This window comes from Drosophila virilis, chromosome 2 (genome assembly GCF_030788295.1).
Source record: "Drosophila virilis strain 15010-1051.87 chromosome 2, Dvir_AGI_RSII-ME, whole genome shotgun sequence".
NCBI lineage: Eukaryota > Metazoa > Arthropoda > Insecta > Diptera > Drosophilidae > Drosophila > Drosophila virilis.
Window position 1 is genome coordinate 31,822,960 of NC_091544.1, and position 19,316 is coordinate 31,842,275.

Below are 19,316 nucleotides of genomic sequence, written 5' to 3' on the forward strand. Positions count from 1 at the left end.
AAAAATAAACAAATAAAGGAAAATGGATAAAAGAGAAACAACACTATTTTTGTACAAGCCGAAGAATAAATGCTCTTTTCGACATGTGGCACATGTTTCTTCAATTGTGCCTATAGAAACCTTATGCTAAGATATATATTCGGGTTATAGACAAGCTCATAAATGCTAAGGTCAAGATATATAGCGATAAGTCGAAGGACAAAAATTTCAGGACAAACGTATAATACTCGGTAAGAGTATAAAAGCAGCTCACAATAACCTGCAACTCACAATGCATATTATTGATTGTCAGCTACAAAGATACTTTTTGCAATGCCAACCAAATACAAAACACACAAACACATACACATATACACACCCACACACAACTGCAGAGAGCCATCAGGTAACATTGAATGATGATCCTAATGATTGTATTGGCGGCGGGAGAGGGTTTCACATCTCTGAAAGCTTTCTGATTTGTGCAGTTCTTGTGCGCCTCGTGCGCTGTCATTGACATTGGGATGCACAGTTTGCGAGCTTTGCAAATTAGTTTTTCGTTTTTATTTGGCCTAAACGCGTCGTGAATTTGCGCAAATTACAGCAAAACATTTGCAGCGAGTTCCAACTGAATTAATTGGGTAAATACATATACCCTATAAACATATATTCAAGGATTGCGTAATCAAGCCAACTGCGAAAGTCGAGCGTTAATTCGATAATTGCTAGTCAAATATTATTTGTCGATTGTGTTTCATAGGCCTTGCCATGTGAATTGCAATTGCTAATTGCCAGCTGATTATTTATAACTCTAGTGTGTGTTTGTGTTTTTTAAAGTTCAAATCTGCGTCTGTCGGAAGTAGTTTGCTCATTAAAAGGCGTCTATAAATAGAGGCGACAATCGCAACGTCAACTTTAACGTACAAGTTAACGTCAGCGTCAGTGCTGTGGCATGTGAGGCAGCCAAGGCGGCGTATACGTAATGCCCCGATAGAGACAGCCCCTCGAGGTGCTCGCTGCTCGTTGCTCGGTGCTAAAACGGCAACTGTTCGGGTTTATGCATACATAAGCATGCCTTTTGCTTTATAATTCTCAGCGCAAGTGGGTCATGCAAATGGGCAATTGACGATTGCCAGCGGGGAGCAGGTGCCGGAGCAGGGGTAGTTGTTGCGGGGGGTAGTGGGTATGAGTTGGCGTGCCAAGATTGCGAAACGAGAGAAGCCTTGCTCCACTTACGGCCCAAATGGGCGGCAATGGCAATCGTTGGTAGCGAAACGCCTTCCGTTAATCTCGCCCAGCCTCAGTGTGAAAAGCAAACGTTTCAACATCCTTGGAACATGCTTAGACTGGAAATAGTTGAAGAATAATTTGAGAAAAGTACCTTAGGCCCACTGTAAATGAACTATTTGTTTCATGCATTTTTATTAAATTCTAAAATTTACCAACACAAGACTTAATTTAGGAAGTGAAGTTCTTTTATTTATTCCAAGAGCACGACAGTCCAAAATATTTGATATAAAAGACTAGATTGATTAAGAAATTGTGTACTTCGATAAAGAACGTACTACCCTTAAGCAATAATTATTAATTCTTAGTTGAATTATGCTTAATTGAAGAACATTTCAGTACAAAATCAACTCGAGATTTAATGAACAATACGGCATAAATTTTGGGCCAGACATACTAGAATTTCGAACGGCATGTTCAGCGAGCGTCCAGTTACAATAGCATGTCAATTTGATACAGGAAATATAGTTCGGCCCGGGCTACACTTTAATTATGCTAGATTAATTGAATGATGTGAAATTGATTACCTGAATCAGCCTATCAATTTTCAACAGCTCAATGCACAATTCCAATTAATGAAATTGACTTTGCGAACGGGGAATCAAATTACAAAACAGCTCAAAGGCAAAAAAAAAAGAATCAAATGAATTAGAAACAGGTTTTAATTTCGGGATCTATACACGAATATATTCGACTGCCAGAAGTTGTTGTGTGTAGGCCCCAAAGGGCAGTCACATTGGCATTAACATTAATCATGACAACGTTTGCCATGCAATTAACCAAATGAAGCCTGCATTTAAGTGCTGACAATGAAACTGAGAAACTTGACGAAATCATTAGGCTAATGTGGTCGATAAGTGACTGCCCCCCGGCCAACCAGGCGAGGAGCGGACAGCGGAAATACCCAGGCTACCCTGTGGGGTGCAAAGAGCGCCTAATGCGCATTTAATACCCCTCGTTCCACTGGAAGACAAAGCTCTACAATTCAATAATCAGTTCATGCATCAGTCGTACATCAAAAATGAATTACACTTAAAATGCAATTTTGTAATTGCTAATGAAAATAAATATCACATTCATCACATTTATCAGTTATATGTACATGCTCATATCGGAGGCCACAATTCAATCAGACGACCCGGTCGTGGCCTTTTATGAAAATGTTTATAATTGACAATGCACTTAAATGGCAAAGAGCCGACATGGCAAAAATGCTAGAGTAGACGGTGAGACCGACAGACGGACGGACGGACGGACGGACATTTAATGAAATTATAAATATTAAACAGAATTGTTGTCTTTTACGCAACGGCAAAAATATTTTAAGCACACGTTAAGCAAAAATGCACAAACATTGCGCATACGCCGCATTGTGCGTCCGAAATAATAAACGCGAAATGAAAATACAATGCACAGCACATAAATTATTAAGTAAGATACAAATGCGCTGCAACGAAGCGTGTAAGCTCTTTCTATATATGTATATATATGTATATTAAGAAATATTAAGTTAATAAACACTTATTATTCCTCTCAATAATGCTTGAGAAAAGATTCATCACATATTAGGAATACATTCATGTTCTAAAATGTTTATAAATTTTGTTAGGGTATACGAAAAGTGGTCTCTACATGATACCTATCCCTTACGTTTGCCTAGCTACACACACAATTTTATTTTTTCTGCAATTTCTCGTGCTCGTTTTCCGGCCGTGCGCACTCAGGTGCGGCGTTGCCACCCCGCCCTAAATCCCCAATCACGTGTTGCCAACATGATTTATTTCGTCAATTTATGTCGAAAGTGTAAAACGATTTTCTACCGTGCCAAATGAAAAATTATGATGTACACTATTATTTACATGCCTGCTGCTAGCATAAGGCGTGTCTGCGACATTTGACTATCTGTGTGACTGACGGACTGACGGACGGACTGACTGACTGACTGAATGGCTGACACCTCACCCCTAACAAGAATTCTGTTGAAATTTAGCAATTTCGCAAAGGGGAAATTACATTTAAATTGAATTGTAAACCGTATATAAAGATGGATTTATTGCCATAGAAATGATTGTGGGTGTGTGCGTGTGTCTGTGTGCCTATGTGTGTGTGTGTGTATTTGTGTAGAGGCCATTATATGCATAGTTGCTAATGGCATATATATGTTTTTTGTGTGTGCGTGTGTAAATGCAGGATTGGGGGCATTGAAAAACAACGTATCCGCTCAAACTACAACAAATGAGGAAATGACGAGAAATTCTCAGTTGCACTTTATATGATTTCTCTCAGTGTATTTTGCTTGCCACCAGATAATGTCAAAAAGCAGCAAAAACTTGATTTAATAAACCTAATGTATGCACATTCAGATTTATAATTTAATTATTTCATTCTTTTTCACTGTTTTTTTTTTTTTACGCATATCAAATATTAAATGTAATCGGCTGGTTAAACTGTTCGAAATTAAAAGTTCAATAAACTTGTCATAAATTTTAGTTGCATAAATATCAGAATTTCAATTTAAATGTTATTTAACTTTGTTTATTTTTTAGCTCGCAGTAAATGTAAATGTATTTATCACATTCAACCACACGCACGCACACAATATCTCGACAATAAATTGCAATTTTAATTTATTTAGCATATGGCAAAATTACACAAAGCCGACAAAAAGCAAATATTTAAAAAGAAATAAATAAATAAAAGCCCGTATTTGTGTGCTGAACATTTTTGCTATCTGCAAAAGCACAAAAAAAAACCCACATTTCTATTTAATCCGATTGTTCCGATGCGGGAGTCGGCTCAGAGCTGGGCAGCTGAAACCACAAAACGCCAACTAATTAAATTAATACATAACAAATGCCAATTACAAATACAAAACCATGGCCAAATGGTAAAAACCAAAAACCCGAATAAACCGAACCCAATCATGAAAACTTCGCAGAATTTCGCCAATATAAATTTGGTATTTGATTCCTTTCTGTGGTGTGTCAATTAAAATCTCCAAACGCATAATTTTTTATATTCAATTTGAGCGGAAACAACGAACAATTATCAACAGAGAATTCTTGTTTTCATTTTATTCATTTCATTTGCAGCACTTGGTTTTTTAATTATGTCTAGATAAGCATTTCATGTTTTTGATGCGGTTCCTCTTCTTTTTTGCAAAGCCCCACATTTGCCCGATATGCAAATTATGCAAGTGCCAGACATGCATATCTATATATATACGCACGTGTTTTTGTATCTGTATCTGTATTTGCATTTGTGAGATACCAGCTACTAGATACCAGATACCGACGAGACGACAACAGAAACTTTATCGCATGCGCATTTTCTTAGCGGCAACAACGATAAATGCAAATCTTGACAGTTTTCTTTAAATATTTTTATTTATTTTTTGGCTGCAGTTTTTAGCACAGGCCACAACAACAACAACAACAACAATAAATGAAACCAAGTTGGTTCGCATCGTTTCTTGGCTTTATTTTGTCATTGTCTGTCTGACGTTATTGGGAAAGCACGTTTCGCATCTTGTGCATATCCGTTCGCAGCATTTGCAAAAAAATACACTTAGAAAAAAGAGAGCGAGTGAAAACGTTGCCAAAATCCAAGCAAGGTCAACATAAGCTAACCTTACAGCACAAATATTATTTCGAGTACTTGTCCCAACTCAAATCAAATTCTATTTTAAGCATGATTTAAGATTGATTACAGTCTTCCAGTTCTTGTCCTACTAGTTGTTGTCTTACTCTTTAGTGCTTGTAATTCTCAACGAGTTAAGGCTTCGCATAGGATACACAGGCTACCAGGAGGCCTTCTCCACATTTGGTATATATAAATATTTTTTCGGTGGCTTGTAATTATTTAAGTCTAGACAGCTTAAGCGAGTTATTCCGAAATAAAATTAGTCAATTCTTTTATTTGAGATCTCTCAATGTCTTTTTTCTCAAAGTGTTGCAGATACTCGTATTACACACAGACAGACAAACAGACAGACAGACGCACAGCTGTAACTGGGTCTCTTTGGAGCGCCGCTTAGTCATTTACAAGACAAGACTCTCGCGTAACAGCTACGGCGACAACATTCACAAGCCCCGACAACATTCGACAACGACAACGACAGCAGTTGTCCAAAGACTTTGAAACTATCTTCGGGCTAAAAAAGAGCACGTTTTCCAGTCCCAAGAGAATTAAAGGCAAATGCATTGAAACATGGCTAAGAGCGGAGCAAAAAAAAACGAATCGATTGGAAACCTTAAAACAATTTCAATCTAATCCACCTACGCCATAAATTATTATTTAATATATGTATATAACTATAATTGTAATTGTTTAATGCGAAATATTTATTAATCTAACATTTCATTAACAATTACAGTCGTCACCCCTTATATTTTATCGTAGAAATGCGGGTTTTTCTCGCCTTTGTAGATCTTATGTACTTAGCTGGTTGGGTTTTAGATGCGAGCCAAAGGCAAGGCAAAGGTTACACAAGCCCGATTCCAATATCATCGAGCGCTACCTCATGCATAATTCATTTTGGCTGGCGTTTAATAAGAAAACCAATTAATTAAACGCTCAACAACAAGCGTCACGACTAAAAGCTTAGAAATTACTTAATAAATTACTTTCATTAAAGCCACAAAGGAAAAGTTGAGCCACCTCAGTCCCCTCCGCATACATCACCCACCGCACTGCACCCCGCGCACACCCTGTCCACACTACTGACCCAGCCAGTGGGATGTCACAGGCGGGCGTTGATTTATATTAATCGACCCGCTTCCTCAGCTCAAAGCATTATTTATTTCAAATAAAAAACAATGCAAAAGACGCAAAGAAATATACTATGTGTGTGCAAATGTACATATGTATGTATGTGTGCATGTGCCAAGTAATAAATTTAATAAACATAAACACTGATTTAATGTGAATTGGGAGTGGTATATGCATATATATATATATGAACTGTACTTGATCTCAAAATGCTAAATATGCGATTATCATACCCTGTACTTAAATATTATTGCAAATACATTAAACAGAGTAGACCGACGACTGAATCTTTTTTGAAAATGAAATAAGCAATATTTAAAAACATTTAAAGTAAGTTTTGATTTCTTGTCAATTTTAAAATGAATACTCCTCTTTCTATACCTTAGCCTTCTCATTAATATCAAAATTGCCTTACTTTGTCAAACTTTGATCTGTTTACTAATTTGGCATCAAAACTAAGTCAACGTTTAGTCTAATATAAAGTATCATTGGGTGGGTATCTTCTAGTCGGTTACGCTGGCGAGTTTCGAGTTGGCATTTTTTATTCAAATTGCGCATACAACAAGGCAAACGGAACGGAAACAGCGTGCCACGTGATTTATTTGCCAAAAAAGATTAATTCTGCTTAAGTAGCTGCGACAAGAACACACACTCTGCGGGAGTCTGTGTGTGTGTGTGTGTGTTTTTTTGAGTGGGTCAAAAAACAGCAGTCGAACTCAGCTGTCCCATTTCTTAAGTCCCTGCCGGGCGAAGGCTGAGGCTGAGGCTGAGGCTGAGGCTGAGGCTGAGGCTGTCTAAGAGAACGTTGACTACAAATTGCAGTTGCCAGTTGCCGAGTAAGAAAAAATTGCCTCATGATTACGTTGACGTTCGTTCCCACTGTCCCGCCGCCCCGTCCCTTTACCCCGTCCCTCTCGCTGTCCGTCACGTCCATGTCGACTGGCTGTCTCAGTGGGTCTCTTAGGAAATAAAAGTTTCCACATTTCTTTTGCGCTATAAGCACGTGCTCTGCTATTCCGAATGCTTGCCAAATTTTACGTTTGCCATCAGCCCGTCCACCCGCCCGCCCGTCCGTCCGTCTGTCTCTCTGCCTTTCTGTTTCGATGTACTTATCTGCACTGAGACCGCCTTTCGAAATTCACTTCATGTTAATTTTCTTTCCTTTGATTTTGCATTTGGCTTGCCACTTTGCCACTTGCCATTTGCTTCTTGCTTCTTGCCACTTGCCGCTTGCCACTTTTCATGTAATTCTTGCGCTGCCTGAAATGCTTTTGAAACGAGGTTAAGCTGCCACAATCTAGAATTCTTCTCGACAACAGTTGAGAATATTTGAATGCTTTGTGAATGAATGAGTCACATTTAGTTATAATCTGAAAGCTCCTACAGGAATCCAACATTAAATTAATGTTCCGTCGTTAGGTGAGAAGGAAAGACAGGGCCGTAGGCTCGAATCTCAGTAGCCAGTGCTTTTTTAAGGAGAATTAGAATAAATTGTCATTATACAATATTTATTAAGTCAGTTCGAATTGCCCTACTTTTTAATCACTGCCGCAAAACTAAAGCTCTTGATAAGCTGCCGTGTAATAAGCGACCCCAAAAACAACTATAAAATGAAAAAAAGAAAAAAAGAACAAGCTCATGTAACTGCGCTCATAAATGCAATGACTGGCCATATAATTTAACACACGGAACGCAGTCCCAGCCCCGTCTTCAGACTCAGGCCCAGACCCAGCCCTCGGGGGTATACTGGCCCTGCTGTACACAAGCCATAAATGTAATTACGGACTCGGCACGCAGAAGAGCGTCCAAATGATAATGACTACACCTCAAATTGTATCAAGAAAAAAAGTAATAAACAAAATTGAAAAATAAATGAAGAGGGCCTAAGGTTTCCCAAAAAGTAAACGATGACGTTCCAAAAATAAACAAAAAAAAATTGAAAAAAAAAAAACTAAATCAGACAAACAAGAAAATTAACAGAACAGAGCAAAAAAAATAAAAAATAAATATAATGCGAGTTTAAGTGCATGAAATTACAAGCTGACAGGGTTCGAACCCGCTGCGTCAGGGGTACTGTCAGGGGTTTCCAGCAGGCGAGTTTCAGCCGAGAGGGGGGAGGGAAGCTGCCCTTTAAGCGGTCTGCACCCCTTTTGCCTTTGTGTCTGGCTACTGGCAACTAATTTCGGGCAGATCCATCGAACCCGGCCACGAACGGGCAACACTGATAAAGAAAAACGAAAAAAGGGGTCGCGGCATAGAAATTGTTGGCTCGTCGTCTGCTGAATTTAATGGGATATGCGAGCGATTGTAAATAATTGCGGAAGTTCGTTTGAGGCCCGCTCACTGACATTTCGAATGGTTCGTTAGTTTGTTCGTTTTGGCTCGCAGTGGTTCGCATTGGTTCCGATCCACTCGTTCCAACGTTTGCTTATCTTATACATAATTGTTGATTTAGTGTGTGCTCAACATTTATTTCTGTGCGCTGTGTGGTTCGATTCGCTCGCGGCTCGAGTTCGAGTTCGAGTTTGGGCCGACATGTGGTAGGCGGCCGCTGCGGCGGGCTGTGGTGGGGTGTTTATTTGCCCGCCGCCTGGTTCATTGTTCGCTCATTGATACCGTTCTTTGTAGCCGGCGCGTGACAAATGACTTTGACGTTGCATTTTCGTATGTGGCATGTGTCAATAGGCGGCGGTGGAGGGGCAGCGGAGTTCCCGGCGCAAGTTCGAGACCGCGTCCTACGCCATCAATGCCATCAATCCGACCAGCGAAGCAGGCAGCCAGCGACGGCATCAACAAATTCAATTGCTGCTGTTTACTCATATATATATATATATATATAATATATACATATATCTACTACTACATACTACATACTCTACTGGGTATATTTGTTTATTGTACTTGTGTGTGCGATGGCCCAGCACTACGTCCATAATTGACAGTTGTGCTGGCATTTTATTTATTTTGTTTTTTTTTTTTCGATCTAGACGACAACAACAAGCACTCGTTGTGGCGCAGTGCAGTGAACCGGGGTCTAAATTTGGGCACAGCTTTTTATTTTTCCACTGGGTTCAATGTAACCCCACGGGGCTTCCAACTATCGTGGGCGCAACACACACATGTGCAACCCGACAGAGACTCGCATGGCCGAGACCTGTAAATGATGAAGCGATTGGAACCATCCACTTTTAGTGGCAGTGTCGAACTACCTAATATACTATGCATTGATAATTGATGGTGCTGATGCTCTAGTAAAAATAAATGTTCCATGTCAATCACGGCGGAGTTTAGTTTGGGAACTCTAAACAATAAATAGAGCAAAAGAAACTAATGAGCAGGGTACATGACTCCTCCTCCTTGTATACCTCCTGTTAAACTGACTATTATATAGCATCCTTTGTAATCAATCCGCCACATTTTATAGCCCACCACGTCAATTACGTAGAGTACAGTTAGGGGTCTCTAAACAATTGATAGAGCAAAACTACCTAATGAACTGGGTACACGATAACCTCCTTGTAAACCGCCTGCTAAGCCTCGTGCCTATTGTATACCGTGCCTTCTAAGCAATCGACCACCTCTTATAAGCAACTTTTGATACTTGACCTCTTGTTATAAGTTTTAAACTTAAATTCAAATAATTTACCAGACGCTTTTTAGGTTGGATATGCGTTAGTTACTCGCCCCACTTGGCGCATCCTAATCAAATGCAGAATGCGTGACAATTCTAATGTCAATGCCAGACAAAGTTTAAGCACCGAAATCCACTCCGGGTCGGGACTGGGGCCACACACAAAACGTCAATTTGGCTTAGTTGTCGTTTGGGCCTGTTCCCGCTTAATGTCAAAACTAACAAAACTAAATATTGTTGGATTACAAATAAAAATATATATATTTATGTATATAGGATCTATCAGGCACTTGAATATTTTGTGTAGCTGTGAGTGCGGCCAGAAAGTGTCATGTGCTGCTCTTGACACTTGTGCGTCGTACCGAGAATTCTGGAATATCACAATGCAAGTTGTGTATGTATATGGCAACAGCTCTGGTATATTTCTTTGTTTCTAAAATTCAATGTATTCACTGTTGTCGGCCTGCTGTCCCTGACAAACTGTCTGCCTGCCCGCCTATTGCTTTTATGTATGTCTGTCTGTCTGTCTGTCGCCTCGTTATTCGGGTTGACAATCAAATTCTAACGAAATTGGATTCTCTTGTTTTGGGCAACGTATCCGTTTGTTCTCCGCCCTGGGCCTGGCACATCATTTTAGACACAGTCAAAGAAGAATAACAGAAGCCCAGCCAAAGCAATTATAATAAAAGAAGCGAAAATCAAGCGCAATTGCAATATTTTAGTTGGCAACACATGCTGCCAACTACTTTGCAGGGTTTCCTTTCGGTTTTGTTTTTGTTTTTAATGCAAAAATTATTTCATAAAATGTTGGTCCCTTTCTTTCTCTATCTCTCTCTGGTGTTATTTTAAAACTTTAGCCAACGTTGTGCCCGGCGGGCGCAGAGAAGGGCGAACCATTTCCATGTCCCTTGTGTTATCACAGCTGTCGGGCGTTTCGACACTTGAAATTGAGCGTGTGTGATGTTTTCATTTCTGGGCAAGGGGTCTGGGCATTGGGAAAATACATATCACGAGTAGGTGGTTAGCTAAGGACAGACAAAAAAATATTATCACACACGCCATCGGGGCGAGGGTAAAAAAGGGGAGACAAGAAATAACACAAGAACTGTTTACGATATTTTGCGCAACAGGAAGGCCTTAATTGGCCAGGAGCGCCTAAGCAAACACCGAGCGAGCGGGAAAGCCAAATGGGTCAGAAAACAGGAACAGCAGCTGGTTTATTGGACTCGGGCTGGGTTTGTTGATAAGGCAGTCGTTGCCTGGCACAATGGCAACTGATTGCAGTCTTGCGTGCTGCTGCCTTTGGGCGAGGGTGAGTCTTATTAATTATGACGGGGCATGCATTGATAATGATAATCGAGCATGGCAGGCAGCCCGGCCAAACTAAGAGCATTAAGCGGCAGGAGGGCCAAAGAAATCCACTAAAAAGAACAGGCTGCAGATGAACAGCATTAGATAAGCACGGAACCCCGCCTGGCCACAAAAATTTGTGCTCCTTCCAATAATTGCACTTGATTGAGTGCATTGAAAAAAGGAGGCGGCACTTGATTGAAATAATTTAGGTGAAAGCCCTGTTAATGAACGAACGTTAAGGGACAATGCACTTAGTCAAGCAGAAAGAAGCTTCCATAAGCAAATTCCACCATTTTCGAATCGATTTTATGGTAACGCCAGAGATTCGAGCCAGCAAAGTAAATATGTAAATATGTATGTATGTAAGTATTATTAGTATGACTAATAAGTCTTCAGTTAAAACACATAAACTAGTCGAACCAGCGATTTATTTGTTTAGTGGCCTGAATGACTGTGTCACTTAGAGAACTCGTGTGCAATCTCATCTTTTTTAAAACAAGATATTATATATTAAAAGCAAGCTAGATTTATTACACTTCATTATTATACAGCTGATGGCCTCAAAGTGAATTAGGAAAAATGGGAAGCGCTTGGGGTGCCCGCTGCCATGTTCATACGAATTCCCATAGCCGAACCCTTATGTTGACTTTTGACACACAAACACACAGACACACACTCACAACTGGGAGGCGTAACACGCTCAGTGAACCCAATATTTACAGTTAAAACGCAGATTGCATGCAACGAAGGCCCGGTGGTGCTCAATGCCAGTCCCCGTTCCACTTTGAGCTCCTCGGGCCTTCAGACATGTAAATATCATAAAGTTGTGTACAAATAAATCAAATCATGGTGTTCGGCGCAAAGAACAAACAGCCCGCATCCATCAGTCGACAAATACACATGTTTCAATATGTTTAAAACTAGCGCGTCGCCCACTTTCCCCAACCTTCCTCTCTGGCAAGCGGCCCCCTGCTGTTGCTATCGTTCATCCAAAGTTCAATAAACAAGAGCCGAAAAGGCAACTGGAAATCAAATAAAAAAGCAAAAGAGAAAAAAAATTGTGCATGGCAAAGGTACAAAGAAATCTTCACTGCGGACGCAGCGAATGCAATCACAATTCACACCTTGAGATACGCGCACAAGATACATATACAGATACATTTACAGATATAGATACAGATACAGATACTTATATAGCTGTAGTAGGCAGCGATGCTCGCGGGCTGCAATTAGAGTCGTCTTTTTGGCCTTTGATGTGGCACTTGCGACAACAACGCCAACTAAAATGTTCTGTGAAGTTCGGCGACGACGAAATTAAATTGAAAATCAATTGAAAAATTGAGAGAAACAAAATGTTGAAAGCGGAAAAAAGTCAATAATCATATTTAATAAAATAAACGTTTCGTATTTTGTTGTTGTTGCCGTAGCCGCCGCCTCAGCAAAATAGGCTGTAAATTTAATCATAAAAAACCAAAGCAAACTGTAAAGAATTAAATTAAATGAAATGTTGCCAGTGCCGCCCGAAGACCAACAGGAAATACGCGCCATAGCCAAGCAATGGATGGCGTGAGCGGGGCGGGCGGAAGCGGCAGGTGGTGTGGGGGTTGGCAAAGGTAGCCACTGAAGCGCCCCCAAGGCGCAGCGCAATAAAATAATAAAACATGAAAGGAGAGAAAACGACAACAAGGAAATACCGAAACGTTAATACACTGCCATTAGCATATCGAAATAATTAAATTATATGCCTTAAAGTCCGACCTAAAAACCCCTTGAATACAACCGGATAAAAGGTTTAAGTGGAGAACAATTCTGCTATTCGCTTGAAAATAAAATTCTTGGCTTTTTCTCCGAGTGTGGCGGCTGGAAACCACTTCAATACCTCCCCAAAGATTAAAAGTGAATTTTTATTGAAACGAGTTTAACGCAAAGGGAAATAGGGTATTTGCAGGGTATTTGCGGCACTTAGTATCTGGGCATGGACCATGGAGCTTTGGATGGTTGCCTCTGCTGAAGCCAAACAACAGCTGCCACAGTTTTGACGCTGACGCTGACGTCGCGACGTCGCGTCGCTGCCAGCGTCTGGGCAACATCAAAAGCCAGTTCGAGTGGCGGCTGCCACTTTTCAAGAGTGCGAAATTAAAACAAAATGTTGCAAGATGCTGCAGGCTCTGACTTCAGCGACGCCCCCTTTATCTGCATTCCCCTACCCCCCTCTCCATCTCTCTCACGCTCTTTGATTTCATTTGGCTGATAAGCGGCAACGCAGACATGCCAGAGAGTGGGAGAGGGAAGGGAGAAGGGTTCGGGCATCTCTTATCCACATCATGCGTAAAACGGCGTCAAAATGCAAATGTTGTACAGGAAACTGGCAGGCGGTTCAGTTGTTGCAAGTCCCGACCCCCCCTCACCGTGCCCTCCTCGAGTTGGCATTGATACATCCTTCTGGACACAGCGTAAATAAACATTTTACTTTTAATTTATGCGCAATGCCTCGTCCACGCCTGCTGCCTGTTGCAGTTGCAAAGTTGCAGTTGCAGTTGCTGCAGTTGTTATAGTTTTTGTTGGAGGCGAGCGTGAAAATGATTTTGTTGCACAGTCGCTGAGGGGCGCATTGGAAAATTTATCGCCAGGCAAAATATAAAAGCAGACAGCCAAATAAGTTGCCCAAATCCATTTCAGCTAGTAGAAAACTGCGCTCGAAAAATATAGCCGACACCGAAATTGGATTTATATACATGCATATTTGGATTAATAATTTTATATAGTTTATGGCAACCAACGGAAATAGCGGAAATCTTGGAGATACTTCAAAAATTGTTATCCAATGAAATCCTTTATTATAAGATAGATTGTAAAATTAACTTTGCCAACGATAAATAAACTACAAGTTCAAGTAAAAATGATTAAATTTATCATCCTAATTACGTGGTAACTTTTCTTGCTTTTCTTTGGTCAATAACGTTTAATTTTAATGTCTAATATGATTCATATTTTTTTAAAGAATTAATTGAACTTTAAAGACCAAATCCAATTGCAGTTTTGCTCGAATAAAGAGCAGCGTTTTTCTCTGAGTGTACTATATAAATATATATATAAAGTTGTCTAATATCATAGCCCCGTGAGAACTTGCTTGAAGAACTTGAAAGGCATATGTTTAGCATACCACAATTTACCTAGAAATAATATAAAATCTTGCAACTTGCCCGCAAACTGAGGCAATCGAATGGAATCGTATCAAGTGTCAAGTTCAATTGTCACGATGTGCCGCAGTTGTGTCTGAAGGGGTAGCTCAGACGAAGCACTTGCGAGGCCCTTGTAGCCCTTTCATGTGGGTCTCTGAGCCACTCGAAGTGCTCTAATGAAATCCGCAGCCACTTGCAAATAAATGTCACACATCGAGGCACTCGCACAGCTGACACACTTGACTGTCTTACAGGGTAGGGGACGGAATGACAGACAGAGAGACAGACGAGAGACGCAGCTTAATGAGCGCAGGGCGTGCCAGGGGCGGGTCGTTGTTCCAACGTGTAACAGATGTCGAAGTATTATGGCAACGCGTCGTGTGGTGCTCGCTACTGGAATGCCGAAATATACGAAAGACACAAAATTTAATTGCAAAGAATGTTTCTATCCCGACAAATGTCGAAATAATGTTTCTAGCCGGAACAACATAACAGCTAACAGACAACAGCACAGAGCAGAACAGGGAACACGAAAAGATTTATCATATTCACTCGACTGTCATAAAAAGCAATTAGGCTTGAGCGAAAGATACTTACGAACGGCAGTCAGTCAGTCCCCGAAACCCCGAAATCAAAAGTACAATGCAATAAAACACAAACAAGAGTGCTTCAACACTTAGTAACCGACGAGTAAATACCCTGTAGTTCACATCAATTATAGAGTCGGAGATCAAAGTGAGGCGAAAATCTGATTTCTTAATTCAATAACTTGTTATAATTCCGAAATGCCTCACTTCAATTTTAAATCTAAGAAATACTCTACCTCTAGACTAAACTTCACAGTTTGTTAATTCTCATAAAAGATAGCTAAGCATTCAACAATATTTGATATATTTTGAACCATTGTCTAATTCAAAAACATCTCAACTAAAAACTTAAATGCTCAATGTTCTAAATTCCGAATTTCCATGCCTATTTCATGTGTCAATTTGAAATAGGTATTTCATACTTAACTTAAGAAAGCTTTACCACCCTCAGCAAAAAACCTAAATTTTAATTAAAAAATGCGTATTCAAAGTATGTATAATTCTAAAATAAGTACCTTTACTCAATATATATAGTAAAATACTATATATACGCTGCATTATTCAGGTAACAGGGTATACAAAATCCAATAACAGGCGACCGAAAAGCGGCAAAGCAAATGAACGATGTGTGATTTGAAGTTCTTTTATTTTCTGTTGGGCTCTGCCCGAACGCTTAATGAGCCGCAGAGGCAAAGAAATTAAAATGGGCCTCGAACTGAAGTTCGGGCTGGGTTTTGGGTGTGGGTAGGAAGTTGAAGAAACAGTTGTTGAAGCGATTAAAGAGCCAAATCCACTGGCGGGGTGGCTCCTGTTGTTGTTGTTTTCGTTGTTGTAATTAGTATGCCCGCACACACGCCAGCCCAACCACCAGGCAGGTACACTTAGAAGGGCACTCACAACAATAGGACAGGCCGGCAAGCGGGTTCGGGCTCGGGTCTCTCGTCCTCCTCTGCTCAAAACGAGCTGGTGCACTTTTAGTTGGTGTGAAAAAGTATACATCATGGCAAATTGCGGGCTGCCTCCTGTTCTTGTTGTTGTTAGCCGTCTGTTGCATATTTTCACAAGTAATTAACATGTACACGTTGTCGCTGCTGTCCCGTTCACGTTGTTCTGGCCTAGGACGTGACGCAGGCACTGTGTGTAAGTGTGTGTGTGAGTGTGAGTGTGTGTGTGTGTCTGCGACTGTGCGTGCCTGATACTGTAACTGCTGAGCAACTGTCCAAACAGGCCGCGTTCTTGTTCTCGTCCTCATTTGCCTTTGATGATCAGGCTTCGCCGTGGCACAGGCCATAACAAAATGTTTCCTTAACATTAATTTGCATTATATTTACATTTAAATTTTAAATGAGCTGGCAGTGTTGAAGGTGCAGTTAACTACGTACACAAATAAGCTGGGAGGGGGAGAACTCAAACTGCGGCAGGTGGCCAATGTCAAAGAGAGTTTGTGCTCAACTGCAGCAAATGGCAAGAGTCGTGCTAATAACAGACGGGAATGTTACAAAAAGTAATTATAAAAATGTAAAAACCAGGGGAAAAGATTAAAACGTAATCCGATTTGACAAACAGAGCTCTATAATAAATAACAGCATAGACATCAAAGAGACAGAGAGCTGGCCATAATCCGGGAAACCCGAGTTGGAATTTAAAATTTACTGTAGTTTCTGGTTTTGGATAATCTTAAGCGTGAATCAAATCACTTTCATTTAAAGTTAAGCAATAAAATGAGAGTCAGCGGAGATGAACTACCATAAAATTAATACTTAACATAAGCTTTGGTTTTGGTTTGTCTCTGCTCAATGGGAGCACAAAAAAACCTAGATTAATTACTATGATATAATTTGGTATATAAGCAATGCATTGACTTAACAACAAATTCAATTGTTTCCATTTTATATGAGCAGTAGGTCAGGCAATCCATCGATTTATTGACCGTCTCGCAAATTTCTCTTTCAGGCCAATTTTTTGTTGTTTTGTGTGTTTTCAAGCACTTAAGATCTGAGCGTGAGCCAAGAAAGGCGCGAAAATGTTTCGTAATTTTGTAAATTTGACAAACAAATATAAAATCATACGAGGCATGATATCATACGGGACCCTGTGGCCGATTGGCTGCCTCGTCGAGCAGACGCTGATCGAGAAACGGACATTCCGCACTTACGACTGGATGAAGTGTCTGAGGTGGGCACTCAACAAGCAGAGCGTCAGAGATAATTGGCATCGCTTTTTGTCCCTTTTTTCGCAGATTCAGTTTATTTGGCTTCTTTTTTATGGGACCGACAATATATTTTTGGATAAGACTGGCCGGCGTCATGTGGCCCCGCACAGATATTAAGTCATCTCTCTGCAAGGCGATCACCGAACAAACCGCATACGATCCCATGGCCATCAGTTCCTTTCTCTTCTCCATGACCCTGATGGAGGGCCAATCGTTTGCCCAGGCCAAACAGGAGGTACGTTCATCGATCCATCGATCTCAGTTTTAGTTGTTTGTGTTTCTTCTTTTTTTTTTTCACGACCAATTGACGACGAACATTAAGTCATTCCAGTTGATAACATCTGATTCTGTCTGCCGCTGCCCCCTCTCTTTTTTGCCCGTGTCTTTCATCGTTATGGTTATTGTTATTATTATTGTTATTGCATATGAAAATGTGTTTCTTGGTCAGTGCTCAATTTGTTATCGTTATCGTTATCGTAATCGCTATCGTTATCATAAATCCCATTGCATTGCGGCTCACGCTCATGACATGACAAAAGCAGACATCTCATTAAGAAATAAATGTATATATATATACAAATATATTGAATATATTTAGATATATATATATATATATATATATATATATATATATATATATATATATATATGTATTTATAAGGTATTCAATATTCGGCAATATTCATCGAATAATTATTCTTCTTGTTTGTTTTGAAATTAGGTTTATGGACTTTGTGTGTGTGTGGTTATTTCGGAAATACATTTTCTCACGACAGTTACACTCGACTGGCCCAGTATCTGGGCCTCCGTCTATGTATCTGTATCTGCCGCCCAGCATCTGTAAGCGTGCATAAATATCACCTGTCTGTCTCACTATCTCTGTCTTTGGCTCTGTCTGTGTCTGTGTCTCTGGCTCTGTACCGAGTTGTCAGCATTGATTTGTTGGCTTGCCGGCCCCAACTGCTCAGCCCGTGTTCGTAGTCGAACTCCAAGTTACTTCTATATCATTAGAAACCATTTATCTTGGTAAATGTAAATGTTTTACCATATATTTATGTCAACCGAGCGTTGTCTCATTTGGCTTGCATGCGTTGCCAAGATCTATGACTCCGCTCCGTGCCGTAGTCGGAGTCTGAATCTGAGTCGGAGCCCCGAGTTCGAACCGGCCGACTGGGTGGATGTCTGGCTGATTGGCAAACTTTGTCTGAGCAGGCTGCGCCATAAACAACTCTATTGTTATTTCTATGCAAGATTTAGACCTCAATTCATATAGAGATGAAATCAAATTTAAAAGACAAATTAATTAGAGAGCACATACGTTGACTTTTCATAATTGCCAGCACTTGTGTGGGCCATAAAAAAAAGTAATTGCAGCATTATTGAAGGTATTGGCAGAGCCGTACTTAAAGTACATATCGCAACATATAAAAAGTGTCCACTTTGTGCTTAATTAGTAGTCCAGCGCCAATTGCCATTTGGGCCACAATTTTTTTTTGTTGACTTTTCGACCCAACATAAATATAATTTCCGTAATTTTCCAACGAATGTGGCCAAAAGTGAAAATGTGCGATGCCAAAAGGCTTTTTAATTAACAACATTAACAAAATGCCACGCCCAGTGCTATAGTGCATGGCACACATACAAACACACACACACACACACCCAAAAACACCCAGCAGCATTTTTACACCCACACCCGTTCGTAAATATATTTTTTTTTACCAATATTTCAGCGTCGATGGCGCTTAATTACAATTTTCCGGGCTGGCATTTAAAATAACGTGCGAGGGCACATGCCACGCCCACTAACGCACTAACTAAATGTTAACCGATCTCTTTTTCTCTCTCTACCTCTCACAGGTTAGCGATAAATTCCTGGATGCCTATAAGGTCGGCGTTATTTATTGGCCCTGCGTGCAGACGGTGAACTTTGCCTTTGTCCCGGCCCGAAATCAGGTGATATTCACGTCGTTTTTCAGCATGTGCTGGACAACATTCTTGGCCTATGTGAAATTCCTGCAGCTGCATCCACATGTCGATGTTGATCATCATGCCGTGGACATACACTTTTTGGAAATGTGAAAAGACAGCATCAAACAGAACAAACCCATTTTAAGTCCTAAATAAATATATATTTTAATTACAATTCTGTTTAAAAGTTGATTTCCCCAAGTACAACCCACACTTGCCCCAATCTAACGCAACTCGACGCTTAATGGCATGTCAAAAGCAACACATATTTAAATATATATATACATACATATATTATGTATTCTATACCCTGCGTATAAGGCAGTCATTAATTGTTGCTGATA

The 19,316-nt window shown here is 40.2% G+C and overlaps 2 protein-coding genes across 4 annotated transcripts in view; one reads left to right on the plus strand and one right to left on the minus strand.

Annotated features, from left to right (window-relative positions):
* Positions 1 to 19,316, minus strand: part of nxf4 (nuclear export factor 4) — a 114,493-nt gene that overhangs the window by 20,348 nt on the left and 74,829 nt on the right. The gene's annotated exons all lie outside the window — the stretch shown is intronic.
* plh (pasang lhamu) lies at positions 484 to 19,147 on the plus strand. Its single transcript, XM_002056553.4, has 4 exons — positions 484 to 620; positions 16,743 to 16,964; positions 17,029 to 17,236; positions 18,862 to 19,147. Exons 2-4 carry the CDS (start codon positions 16,813 to 16,815, stop codon positions 19,081 to 19,083), a joined length of 582 nt encoding a protein of 193 aa, XP_002056589.1. The 5' UTR covers positions 484 to 620; positions 16,743 to 16,812; the 3' UTR covers positions 19,084 to 19,147.